The sequence below is a fragment of the Dipodomys ordii genome, unplaced genomic scaffold (assembly GCF_000151885.1).
Source record: "Dipodomys ordii isolate 6190 unplaced genomic scaffold, Dord_2.0 Scaffold6, whole genome shotgun sequence".
In the NCBI taxonomy this organism is placed as follows: Eukaryota; Metazoa; Chordata; class Mammalia; order Rodentia; family Heteromyidae; genus Dipodomys; species Dipodomys ordii.
This window is the reverse complement of record NW_012267222.1, coordinates 14,042,281-14,055,334: the sequence shown is the minus strand read 5'-3', so window position 1 is coordinate 14,055,334 and position 13,054 is coordinate 14,042,281. Positions and strand designations below refer to the sequence as shown.

The following is a 13,054-nucleotide window of genomic DNA, read 5'->3' as shown; positions in this document are numbered from 1 at the left end:
GGGAAGGTGGCTCAGTGGTAGAGTGCTTGCCTTGCATGCATGAGGCCCTGGGTTTGATTCCTCAGCACCACATAAGCAGAAAAAGCCGGAAGTGGCACTGTGGCTCAAGTGGTAGAGTGCTGAAGAGCTGGGGGACAGCGCTCAGGCCCAGTGTTCAAGCCCCACAACCGGCAAAAAAAGAAAAAAAAAAAGTCTCACAGACTTTTCTGCCCAGGCCAGCTTCAAACCACAACCCTCAGATCTTAGCCTCCTACGTAGCTAGGATTGCATGTGTGAGTCATCAGTGCCCAGCTCAAGCTGAATATTTTACTCCTTTATCATCTCAGTTTCCTAATAATTTTCATATTTGTTTGGTACCAAACACAAAATTTGAGGCTGTCATCAAGGATCTAGCATGGGAAGAATTGCTGCATGGTCACCACCGGGCCCATGGTGGGCAGGAAATCCAGGTATAAGCCTCAGCCATGACCATATTAACCAGCCAAGGGCAGGCTGCCCTGCTTAGCTGTGGTTTGTATAGCTCACCTGAGCGATGGAAAGATGTGGGTGGTGGTAATGTTTCCTGCTTCCATGTTTCTGATGCAGTTACACCAGGCAAGTGGCCTTGGCATTGGCAAGGATCGGCTTCCCTGCCTGCTCCTTAGTGCACACCCATGGGCACACTCGTCTTCCTAAGCTGTGAAGCAGGAATCGGGTGGTTAGGTTAGGGATGGTGAGGCTATGCCCTGGGCAGGGCGTGCGTCTGCAAGTGTCTATTGCTTTCTTACAGTGTCAGCAGACAGTTACAGTGTCAGCAGATTATTGCGTGTATCCCTCATGAGGTGATACACAGCCAAGATCAGCGAGATTTCGCTCGGCTTTGACTGCAACCCATTGTGGTGTGTGTGAGCTGCCACCAGTCTGAAACAACTGCCTCATTTCTCTCCACAGAAATTGCACCGATGATGGCCAAGACAATTAAAGCTTTCAAGAACAGATTCTCCCGACGATAAACTGAGGACTTGCCTTGGAGATGGAATTTGAGGGGGCAGAAATACAGGGACATGGGTGGCTGGGAAAGTGGACTTGCAAAGGAGCCGGGCATCCATCTTTTGCTATGTGGAACCTTTTGTTCTGTCAGTGCTGCACGATGACAGGGGTTGCCCCGAGCACCACAGCCCCCGCCCTGCCTGGAGCACACGGCAGACTTCCGAGCGCGATGTGAAGCCTCAGTCTCACTGAGGGTTTTAAGGTCACTTATACTTTTGTTGCTGATTAGCATCTTTGTAAACTATAAGACATAGTTTTAATGAATAAATATTGCCCCAGATTGTATTTATATTACCCCAGGTTTTTCTGATTTTTTTTTTTGTTTTGTTGTTCTCTACCACACATAGCCTTGTATTGTCCAGGTCCTTTAGACAAAAGCCTAGCAAAAGCCATCCCTGCCCAGGTCAGCTCTGGAGAGGCCTGTGGTCTGGCAGAGGGCGGAGCAGCCTTGGCCTGTGTTATTGCACGTGGGGCAGGAGTGTGTGCCAGACAGGCTCTGACTGTCCTGGATGGGAGACAGGCATGGAGCCCCGCCCCCACACTCCGTGTCCCCATGCAGGTGCACCTCTTTCATACCCGTTCAATAGTATTTATTTAGGGAGGCTGTTTGTAAACGCCGTGTCCTTTCCCAGTCCTCTTTGCAAGTCACCCACCCCCTTCTTTTTTAATACTCAGTAAGAGGACACAGAACTTTGAGAAGTGAATTTGCACAGAACCTCAGCAATTTTATAACTTGTAGTTTCTAGTTCAAATTTTAGGTGTTTTTGTCCCCCCCCTTCCTTATCTTTCCTTCTGCCCACCAGCATGGGGAGGGGGAAAACAGACATGGCAGGCTTTTGTAGCTTTGTGTTGACTTTGGAGTTTTAAAAGCGAGCACTTTAATCTCTTGCTCCCTGTGAATGGTAAAAAGTCGTGAGAGTTGGAACGCTCTGTTGAAAATTTTTTTTGTTCCTGCCTTTTCTTTGAAAGAAAAGGTGATATAGTTAGAAGAGCACAGCGCTATGCTATGTCTGGTAGAGAACTCTACCCTCTGCCTTCCAAGTGTGCCAGCCAGGGTGTGAAGGGCCTGTGTCTGGAGGAGGGGGAACCACAGGGTGCATCCATCCAGCTGGATAAAGGCTCTCACCTCCTAGCTGTCAGGAGCAGGATCAAAATGAGGAGGGCAGCACCAGCTCCTTCCTGGCTTCCAGGTTGGAACCCACGTAGAAATAGATGCTATGAATTTGAGATTTACACCCCATGGAATCTGCAAAGCAGAGGGGAGAGCTGGCTGGTGGGACGGCCAGCCAGCCTGCTAAGTCTGGTCATCACATCAGTTCTCAAAGTCACCCTTCCAACCATCCTGGAGACCTCACTTAGGCAACACAGGAAACCTGCATAACCAGGGCTCCTCAGTGCTCAGTGTGCATTGCTGGCTAGGGTGCCTGTTGCAATGGGACACAAGTATTACAGTGTTTTAATTTGCTGTATTTTTGAATTAGTAAAGAACTATTTCTCTTGATCACTTGTTTACCATTGCTCTTCTATCTCTAAGCCTGATCTACCTACCAAATCCAATATTAGAGACCTTTCTTCCCTGAAACCAGATGAACATTTTAGATCAGAGCCAGGTACCTCTTGCCTGCAACAGTTTCCTCTAAGTGCCACCTTCAATCTGTCTTGTCGCTGTGTTTCCAGTTGTTCCTAGTTCAGATTCACTCATGTGTGATTTAATTTCCTTTAGTAGAAGTCTTTTGGTGGAAAGTGAAGAAAGGACACGTTTGTGTATACAACATCTGAATCCAGTTTGGGCACCTAAAGATTTCCTGTAAGCCCTGTTCGCAGAGCCAGATCTTCCTGGGTCTTTCTCTCACGGTCCAGGACTCTTTTTGTTTTTGTTTTTTACAGTGAAAGGGGGATTATTGTCAGCAGGGGCTGACAGGCTAGCTCTCTTGGGATAGAGTTGGGGACTGTTTGGGGGGGGGGGAAGAGGAAATACTGACTTTCCTCATGATCTGCCCACCTAGCTCATTGACATGACTGCCAAGCAAACATACAACAATGTTGAAATTTTAGTCTCTGAAAATGTACAATTATTTTGTACTACATTACATACAAACCACCAAATTACAGATTAGCCTTTTGTGACCCTTCATTCAGGTTCTCCAGGCGCTTTCCTGGAGGCGGGAGAGGCAGGAGCAAGGGCTCATCCTGCTCTTCATTTGTATTTTGGTCCCAAAATGTAAATACAATTTTCTATGTTACTTTTTTTGTGGTAATGATGAAGATGAATATTTTAATTAGATAAGTTATACAAAAAGGAAAATCCCATGTCTAAATAAAGAACAAACTCTACCTATTGGAGTCTTTCTTGCATGTTTGGTCAAGGAATGGAGGTCTCACAGGATTTTGTTTCCTGGGCTGAGGCGGTGTGCTTAGTCTTGGGGCCTGGCCTTAGGGGAAGCTGGGTTTCTGTTGATGATACAGTTAGAAGGTTAGGGGAGTGGAGTTTTAGGGATGGTGAACCAGAGTGCAAAAGGAGGGGGGAAACTCAGGTGTAGGGAGTACTAGTTGAGATCCACACAGTCCCTGGGGCTGAGCTAAGTGCAACGTACAGTTAGAAACTACAACCCAAAGGTGTACTAATGTCCATGCTGCATGGTTCACGTGGCAAGAAGGATTTGAAACCCTGAGCTCTTTCAACTTGCAGTCTGTCCCAGGGGGCATGAAGGGCCCAGGTGTCCCCACAGTCTTCTGTTAGCACTGTAGCAAGATCATGAACATGAACACACCTATAATTTTAACCTCTTGGGAGGCCAAGACTGGGGAAGTTCAAAGTCAGACAGGGCAAAAGAAGTTTGAAAGACTCCATCTCAACCAGTGTTGCCTCTGCCATCCCAGCTAAGGGGAATGAATATAGCTGGGTATAGAGACCTGCATCTGTCAGTGTTGTGAAGCAGATTGCAGTCCAGGTGGCCTAGGCATAAAGCAAGATACTGTTATGAAAATAATACAAAAAGAGTAGAGTGACTCAAGTGGTCCAGTACCTGCCTACCAAGTTCAAGTCTTAAAAGAGTTCAGGGGCTCCAGGCTGGGGGTGTGGTCTAGTGGTACAGTGCTTGCCTAGCATATATGAAGCCCCGAGTTTGATTCCTCAGTACCACATAAACAGAAAAAGCCAGAAGTGGCACTGTGGCTCAAAGTGGTAGTGTTAGCTTGGAGCAAAAGAAGCTCAGGAACTGCCCAGGCCCTGAGTTCAAGCCCCAGGACTGGAAAAAAAAAAGTTCAAGCCCCAGTGAGGGATGGGGGCAGACAGACCAGTCAGCATTAGGAAGGCCCCAAGTACACCGCAGAAATCTCAGCATGTGCTGGGCTTTAGCCCTGCATCCATAGAAGGCACTGGACCTCACACCAAACCAAACCTGTATCACAGAGACAGTTTTCTTAGCCCTCCTCCTAAGGAGGGTACTCTTCACCTGTGATATGGACTTATTTTTCACAATCCTTTACTGGATCTCAGGAAATTGCTTTGAAGTTAATTATGGAATGTGACATCCTGATGGATGACTGCATCTAGAGTTTGTAAGTCAGTCCTTTGTCCCTTCAATACAACATCTGCTGAGATGGGACCTTTATTTAGATTCTGGGATATGGAGCAACACACAGTTGGGGAGGACTAACCCAATCTGCTCATGCACCTGCATGCACTGTCCACAGGATCCTGTGGGGTACAGAATCTCATGGCCCCATTTGGAAAATAAGGAAAGGGCCAGGTGCCTTTAGCTATGCCTGTAGTACTAGCTACTCAGGGGGCTGAGACCTAAGGATCATGTTTTGAAGCCAGCCTAGGCAGGAAAGCCCATGAAACTTTTTTTTTTTTGGGTCCGGTTGTGGGGCCTGAACTCTGGGCCTGGGCGCTGTCTCAGCTCTTCAGCTCAAGGCTAGCGCTCTACCACTTGAGCCACAGCGCCACTTCCGGCTTTTTTCTTTTTGCTTATGTGGTGCTGAGGAATCGAACCCAGGGCCTTGAGCATGCAAGGCAAGCGCTCTACCACTGAGCCACCTTCCCAGCCCCCCATGAAACTCTTATCTCCAATCAACCCTCAAAAAGCCAGAATAAGTAGCCCGGCACTGGTGGCTCATGCCTGTAATCCTAGCTACTCAGGAGGCTGAGATCTGAGGACTGCAGTTCAAAGCAGCCCAGGCAGGAAAGTCCGTGAGACTCTTACTTCCTACACAAACCTGTGTCATGTGAGTATGCCATCTTGGAACTGGATCCTGCAGATCCACTCAGACTTCTGAGAGACCCCAAGTCTGAAGCACCCAGCTGAGATACCCCCCACATTCCTGACATACTGAAACTATGAAACAGTAAATATTGTTATGGGAAGTCAGTAAGTTTGGGAGTAATGCGTTATACAACAGAAGGAAAGGAACACAGGTAAAATAGAAAGGAGGTGACAGGAATCATAGTTCTTCTAACTTAGAGGTGAAGTCTATCTCTCTATTGAAAAGTGTTTGTGAGCCAGGCACTGGTGGCTCATGCCTGTAATCCTACCCCAAGATTGGGGTTTGAAGCCAGCCTGGGCAGGAAAGTCCATGAGACTCTCATCTCCAATTACTACCAAAAAACCAGGAGTGGAGTTGTGGCTCTAAGTGGTAGAGCTCTAGCCTTGAGCAAAAAGAGCTCAGGGACAGCATCTAGGTGCCAAGTTCAAGCCCCACAACTGGCAAAGTAAAAGTTCAAAGTTAGCCCAGGCAGGAAAGTCTATGAGATTCTTATCTCCAATTAACCAGAAAAAGCTGTAAGTGGAGCTGTGGGTCAAGCGTACTAGGCTTGAGCAAAAAAGGTCATGGACAGTGAGTGCCCAGGCCCTGAGTTATAGCCCCAGAACGGGCACATACATACAAATACAATTCCAGGGCTGGGAAGGTAGCTCAGCGGTAGAGTGCATGCCTTGCAAGCATGAGGCCCTGAGTTCGATTCCTCAGCACCCCATAAACAGAAAAAGCTGGAAGTGGCGCTGTGGCTCCAGTGGTAGAGCGCTAGCCTTGAGCTGAAGAGCTAAGGGACAGCGCCCAGACCCAGAGTTCAGGCCCCATGACCGGCAAAAAAGTAAAAATAAATAAATAAATAAAGCAAATACAATTCCAGTCTGGCTTTAACTACATAGCAAGATTATCTCAAAAACCAAACCCACAAACCAAATACAAAAATCTCCCAAAAGCCGGGCGCCGGTGGCTCAAGCCTGTAATCCTAGCTACTCAGGAGGCTGAGATCTGAGGATCACGGTTCAAAGCCAGCCCGGGCAGGAAAGTCTGTGAGACTCTTATCTCCAATAAACCACTTGAAAACTGGAAGTGGTGCTGTGGCTCAAGCGGTAGAGTGCTTGCCTTGAGATGAAGAGCTGAGGGAGAGCGTCCAAGCCCAAAGTTCAAGTCCCATGACCGACCCCCCCCCAAAAAAAATCTCCCAAATCCCAAACACGCATGCTGTGCTCCAGGGAAGGTGGTGACTGTCATCTCTCTCTTTTTTTGGGGGGGAGGGGTCTATCGTGGGGCCTGAACTCTGGGCCTGGGCGCTGTCCCTCAGCTCCTCAGCTCAAGGCTAGCGCTCTACCACTTTAGCCACAGAGCTACTTCCAGCTTGTTCGGCTTATGTGGTACTGAGGAATCGAACCCAGGCCTCATGCATGTGAGGCAAGCACTCTACCACTGAGCCACCTTCCCAGCCTGTGACTGTTATCTTTTAACTAAGTTCAGGTACTCCATACCACAATATCAACCACTCCAAACTTCCAGCCCATGAGGAACTGGCCCAGGAAAGAACGATTACCTAACTAATCCACAAAGCTGAAAAACAAATGCTTGCTGTTTAAAGTTACTAGGTTTAGCATGCATTTTACACAGCATCAACCAATTAATACAACACAATGACTTCCTGAACATCATCTTCTGCCCCTCCTCTTCCCTCCCCCAGAAAACCTGAGGAGGAGCTCCTCCCTACTGCATGACTCCAAAGCCTGGTACTTCCTAATAGTATCTGATCTCTTCCCAATTCACCTCTTTTAGCTTTCATGTCTCATGTTCAAGTTAAGAGTTCAGTTAGCTTTTTCTCATGTGACAATTAAGATAATAACCATTGTGCTTTGCACAATGCCTGGCCCATCGAGCTCCATAAATCATCCAAGGATGAAGATGGAGATGAAAGCAGACCAAGTGTACACATGTCCTGCAGAAGGCCTGCCATGGTCATCCAATGGGAGTTAGCCTTGCCAAAGAAAAGTTAAGAAGTGCATATTATTCAATAAAAACAACACTGTCTAAGTCTTTACCACATGTAAAAGCAGAAATAGTCAGTGGTCTTGAGTCACTTTGAAGCAGAATTATGCTTGCCCTTTTCACAGATAACTGACATAGGGCATCAAAACATTCCTTTTTTTTTTTTTTTTGGTCATGGTGCTTGACCTCTAGGCCTGGGCGCTGTCCCTCAGCTCTTCAGCTCAAGGCTAGCACTCTACCACTTGAGCTACAGCACCACTTCCGGCTTTTTCTGTTTATGTGGTGCTGAGGAATCGAACCCAGGGCCTCATGCATGTGAGGCAAGCACTCTACTGCTGAGCCACCTTCCCAGCCCTCAAAACATTTCTGAATGGAGGCTGGGCACCAGTGGCTCACCCTGTAATCCTAGCTATATAAGAGGCTGAGAACTGAGGCTTGAGGTTCAAAGCCAGACTCTGAGACTCATTTCCAATTACCCAGAAAAAGCTGAAAGTGGAGCTGTGGCTCACATGGTGGAGTGACAGCCCTGGGGATGTGGTTTAGTGGTAGTTTTTGCCTAGCATGTAAGAAGCCCTGGGTTTGGTTCCTCAGAACCACATAAATAGAAAAAGCCAGAAACGGTGCTATGGCTCAAGTGGTAGAGTGCTAGCCTTGAGCAAAAGAAGCTCAGGGACAGTGCCCAGGTTCAAGCCCCAGGACTGGCAAAACAAAACAACAACAAAAAAACTCCCACAAAACAAAGGGACAGTGCCCAGGCCCAAATTCAAGTGCTGTCACTAAATAAGTATTAATGGGCCACAGGCAGCTGTTTGAAAGATCAGTTCTGAAATGTCATTGTAAGAAGGCAAGTTAAGGGCTGGGAAGGTGGCTCAGTGGTAGAGTGCTAGCCTTGAGCTGAAGAGCTGAGGGACAGCGCCCAGGCCCAGAGTTCAGGCCCTACAACAGGCCAAAAAAAAAAAAAAAGAAGAAGGCAAGTTAAAGATCATACTAGTTCAGTGGTGATAGCTCACACCTGTAATCCCAGCCAGCTACTCAGAAGGGTGAGATCTGACTATTGCAGTTGGAAGCCAGCCCAGGTAGGAAATACCACAAGACTCTTATCTCCAATTAACCACTGTGGCTCAAGTGGTAGAGCACTAGCCTTGAGCAAAAAAGTTCACAGTCAGTGCCAGGCCCTACGTTCAAGCCCCAGGACACACACACACGCACACACACACAGAGTTTAGCCTTTCCCTTTACAGGGAATAAGCTTAATTTCAGAAAGACTAAAGCACTGGCCCAAGACCTTACAGCTAAGTGAGTGCCAGTGCTTGGACTTAAGTATGACAATGAACAGTATCTCCTTTGTCTCAGCCACTGAACTGCGATCTTTGGTTGTATATTTTTGGTCCATCTTCTGTTTTGAGGTGGGGTCCCGTGATGTGGCCTAGGCTGTCCTCTAACGCCTGATCCTCGGGCCTCAGCCGGGCCGGGCCCGGCGCTGAGTTCTCGAATTGCCCCATTTCTTGTACGGCTCCCGGAGATCCTGACGACAGACACCGTTCTTCACGTCACAGATGGGAACCTGTCTCCGCAGGAGGGAAATGCGTTTCTCGGGGCCTCGGGCGTAGGGCCGGCCCAGCACCCGCCTCGGTTCGGGCTCGCACTCAGCCCACCGACCAAGCAAAAGGGTCAGGGAGGCGGGTCTGTGAGCGCGCACGTGGGAACAGCGCGACGCCTCTTCCCGGAAGAAACGAAGAAACCCGGTTGTCAGAGAAGAGGGCGCAGACGTCGGCCCCGGGGACCCCGGGACAAGGCGCTAACGCCACTCTCGGGGAAGGTTAGGTAGCGACCACACTCACCTCAGCAGACGCAGATCCGACGTCAATCCTGGAGGGCCACGCCCCCTCCGCGAGACCACACCCCCTCTCCAGGGCGCCTGCGCGGCGCGAGAGCGCTTTTTACGACGCGGCGGACGCGGCGGCGCTTGGCGGCCGGAGCGGGGCGAGTTGGGCGCCGGCGGGCGGCGGGGTGGCGAGACGCGCGGGGCGGTGGCATCGCCATGTCGCATGGCCACAGCCACGGTGGGGGCGGCTGTCGCTGCGCCGCCGAACGAGAGGAGCCACCCGAGCAGCGCGGCCTGGCTTACGGCCTGTACCTGCGCATCGACCTGGAGCGGCTGCAGTGCCTTAACGAGAGCCGCGAGGGCAGCGGCCGCGGCGTGTTCAAGCCGTGGGAGGAGCGGGCCGACCGCTCCAAGGTGGGCCCGGCCCGGCCCAGGTTGAAAATAACCACAGCCCGGTCGCCGGCCGCTTTCCTATGCCGACCTCTTACTAGCCGTTTGGGAAACGAGTAGGGTTGAGTCTTCCCATCCCCACGTAGGGAAACTGAGGCCCAGAGAGGCCAGGCGGGCGCTCTGGCTGTCCGCAGCTCTGTTCCGAGGCCGGGAGGGGGGGGGGAGGAGGTGTCCCTGAGAGCGTTTTCTCTGCTAGTTGACCCTCCTTGGGCCCGATGGGTGCCCGAGCGGATCGCCTGGTGGAGACCAGCCAGGGGGAGGTGATGGGTGTTTCTCAGCTTCGAGCCTGTTGGAGGCCGAGGCCCCTCTCTCCAGAAGGAACAAACCCTGGTCTTCCAGTTCGCGATCCAAGAGGCTTTCCCCATTGGGAACCCTCTATTTGGATGGTCTGCGTCTGTTGAGAGCACTGTGGAGGAAATAAATTAGCTCCTCCAAGCTAATAAATCCTGGAAGACCAGGAAGTCTGTTTGTGTTGTTCCCAGTTTGTAGAACAGAGTGGGAGATGCCTGAAATTGTAGCCTCTCAGCAAATATTTTGCTTTCTCCTCCTTCCCCCTCCCCCCCAGTTTGTTGAAAGTGATGCAGATGAAGAACTTCTGTTTAATATTCCGTAAGTATCACCTGCCTGAGGCAAAGGCTGTACCCATCTGCCTCTTCACTCAGCTTGTCGTTGGTTGTCTAGAGTACACATCTGTTTTCTAGAAATAGGGTAAATTCCGGTGGGCTTCAGGAAGAAAGCATTCTGACTCTATTGGTGCAGACTAGAAACAGATGTATTTATCGAATGATAGCTGAGAGGTTGAGGAAAATTTTTAGAAATTCAGACTGCCAGAGATGGACAGGATCTTAGAAATCATCTAGTAGAAGACTGCCAGATGAATAGACTGTGGTCAGAAAGGGGTCTGGGGGCGGGGAGGGGGGGAGGGGGTGGTAATGGGGCTTGTCAAAGCTCAACCAGGACAGAATCCCAAGTTGACCAGGTTGTCTTTTGCATTTCGGCAGATTTACGGGCAACGTCAAGCTCAAAGGCATCATCATAATGGGAGAGGATGATGACTCACACCCCTCTGAGATGAGACTGTAAGTGATAAGAGCTTAGGCCCTCAAGAAGCTCCTAGTTCTCTTTCTTTGGTAACACTTTATTCCAGAATGCCATTTTTTGTTTTTTTCTTTTACCAGCCTCAGTAGATTCTTTCTGAAACAGGTTCTGGTTCTCATCTCTTTTGGCATTAATGACTTTAATTTTATTTTTTGTGCTAGGGATAGAACCCAAGACCTTTGCAAATGCACCAAGGCAAGCACTGTACTCCAGAGCCCCATTCCCAGCCCGCTGACATTTTAAATGAAGCATCTTTAGGGCCAAAAGCTTATCTCTTTTTTTCCAGAGTGCTTACCATGGCATCATGCATTCAGAGAGCATTCAGTAACTGCCAGTTGCGTTGATGACTCTGCACTTTTCTAAACCCAGCTGCAGATCTCCATTGATCTTTATGGCTCTACACTTGGAGGAAGCTTTAAAATTCCCTCTTGCCATTTCATGCAGTAGTCATCTTTGCATGTGTTGTGTTGATGTGGAATTTCTCCGGTCGAGTTTTTGTGGACTTTAGTTAGCAAGGTTCTGTGTACCTCTTGCAAAATGACACCTGTGGATGCCACCAGAGCTTGTGTTATGGATCCAGACACTTACTATCCGAATTCAGAGAAAATGACAGGCATGTACCAGTCCTTCATGCCTGAAATTCTAGCTATTCAGAAGGCTGAGACTTGGAGGATGGCCGTTGGAAGCCAGTTAGAGTAAAAAACGAGTAACAAGCCAGGCTGGAGATTTGGTTCAAAGGTAGAGTGTCAGTTTAGCAAGCAAGTTAAGCAAATTCAAGGCCTTAAAGTCAAACCCCTATACCACATAGATAGGAAGTGGGCAAATAGGTGATAGATAGATAGATAGATAGATAGATAGATGACAGAACACAAGAGTTGTAAAAATGAATTTGTGAGAGTGGAGAGAGAGGTATTATTTCCACCTTATCTTTGGCACTGTTATAACTTACAGAAAAGATGAACAAGGGGCTGGGAAGGTGGTTCAGTGGTAGAGTGCTTGCCCTGCATGCATGAGGTCCTGGGTTCGATTCTTCGGTACCACTATAAGCAGAAAAAGCTGGAAGTGGCACCGTGGCTCAAGTGGTAGAGCGCTTGCCTTGAGCTGAGGAGCTGAGGGACAGCACCCAGGCCCAGAGTTCAAGCCCCACAACCGATGATGATGATGATGATGACAACGACAAAAAAAGAAAAGATGAACAAAAGCCAGACAGTGTACATGTGGAGCTAGTCTTTCTTCTGAAGATGAGTCTATCTTCTGGAGGTAGGGCTCTTGTAGGTGGCCTATTCTCACTCTCAGCGTGGAATTTCCTACAGGAATCCTAATTCCAGGGTAGCCTTCCTTAAAGAAGAAAAGTGTTTCTGAGTGATGGAGGAACTTTACATGAATCTTTTGTGTGTGCCTTCCACTTGAGCCATGCCTCCACTTCCAGCTTTTTGCTGGATAATTGGAGATAAAAGTCTCCAGATTTGTCTTCTTCCCAGGCAGGCTTTGAACCTCAAATCTTTCTATCTTAGCCTCCTGAATAGCTAGGATTACAATCATGAGTGTAGAAAATTGCTTTTAAATTTGTTGTTTTGTGGTTTAGAGATGAGCCTCTGAAATAAACTGCCTATATGTGGCTAGCTGCTCCATGGCTATGCTTTGATTTTCTTATGTAAAATGACAGTAGTGATAGATCATTTCATGTGACTGTGATGAGACTTACGTGAAATGCTTAGAACGACTGGGCTCTGAAATGTATGTAGTACACATGTTAAGTATTTGTACCTGCTCATCCAAAACTGGGCAAACTTATGTTCCAGATTCTAAGCTGTCACTGATTGCAAATGCATTATTGATTTACATACAGTTAATAGAGGGGGAATAATAATACTTGGATTTAATGGCCTGGCATTGATAGGTTCAGAAATGTTGATAATCTTAAATCAGGGAAATATGAGGACAGAATAGGTGTTAGGCGATATTAAGGAATTACTGTGTGCCTCAGATACGTTCTTTTGTTTCTTTTTTTTTTTTTTGGCGGTCGTGGGGCTTGAACTCTGGGCTTGGGCATTGTCCCTATGCTCTTCAGCTCAAGGTAAGCGCTCTACCGCTTGAGCCACAGTGCCACTTCCGGTTTTCTAGTGGTTTATTGGAGATGAGAGTCTCATGGACTTTCCTGCCTGGGTTGGCTTTGAATCGCAATCCTCAGATCTCAGCCTCCTGTGTAGCTAGAATTATAGACATAAGCCACCGGCGCCCGGCTTCAGATATGTTCTTTTAAAGAAATCCTTGAGGGGCTGGGAAGTTGGCTCAGTGGTAGAGCACTTGCCTTGCATGCATGAGGCCCTGGGTTGGATTCCTCAGCACCACATAAGCAAAAAGAAAAAAGCCGGAAGTGGTGCTGTGGCT

At 48.5% G+C, this 13,054-nt stretch overlaps 2 protein-coding genes across 2 annotated transcripts in view; both read left to right on the top strand.

Annotated features, from left to right (window-relative positions):
- The window catches only part of Tceb3 (transcription elongation factor B (SIII), polypeptide 3 (110kDa, elongin A)), a 16,672-nt gene extending 14,139 nt beyond the window's left edge, over positions 1-2,533 (top strand). The window contains exon 8 of the mRNA XM_013032434.1: positions 867-2,533. Coding sequence (XP_012887888.1) covers positions 867-992 — 126 coding nt within the window. The 3' untranslated portion in view covers positions 993-2,533. The remainder of the gene's footprint in view (positions 1-866) is intronic.
- A 6,698-nt stretch (positions 2,534-9,231) lies between these two features.
- The window catches only part of Pithd1 (PITH (C-terminal proteasome-interacting domain of thioredoxin-like) domain containing 1), a 10,760-nt gene continuing 6,937 nt past the window's right edge, over positions 9,232-13,054 (top strand). The window contains exons 1-3 of the mRNA XM_013033863.1: positions 9,232-9,529; positions 10,131-10,174; positions 10,567-10,644. Coding sequence (XP_012889317.1) covers positions 9,332-9,529; positions 10,131-10,174; positions 10,567-10,644 — 320 coding nt within the window. The 5' untranslated portion in view covers positions 9,232-9,331. The remainder of the gene's footprint in view (positions 9,530-10,130; positions 10,175-10,566; positions 10,645-13,054) is intronic.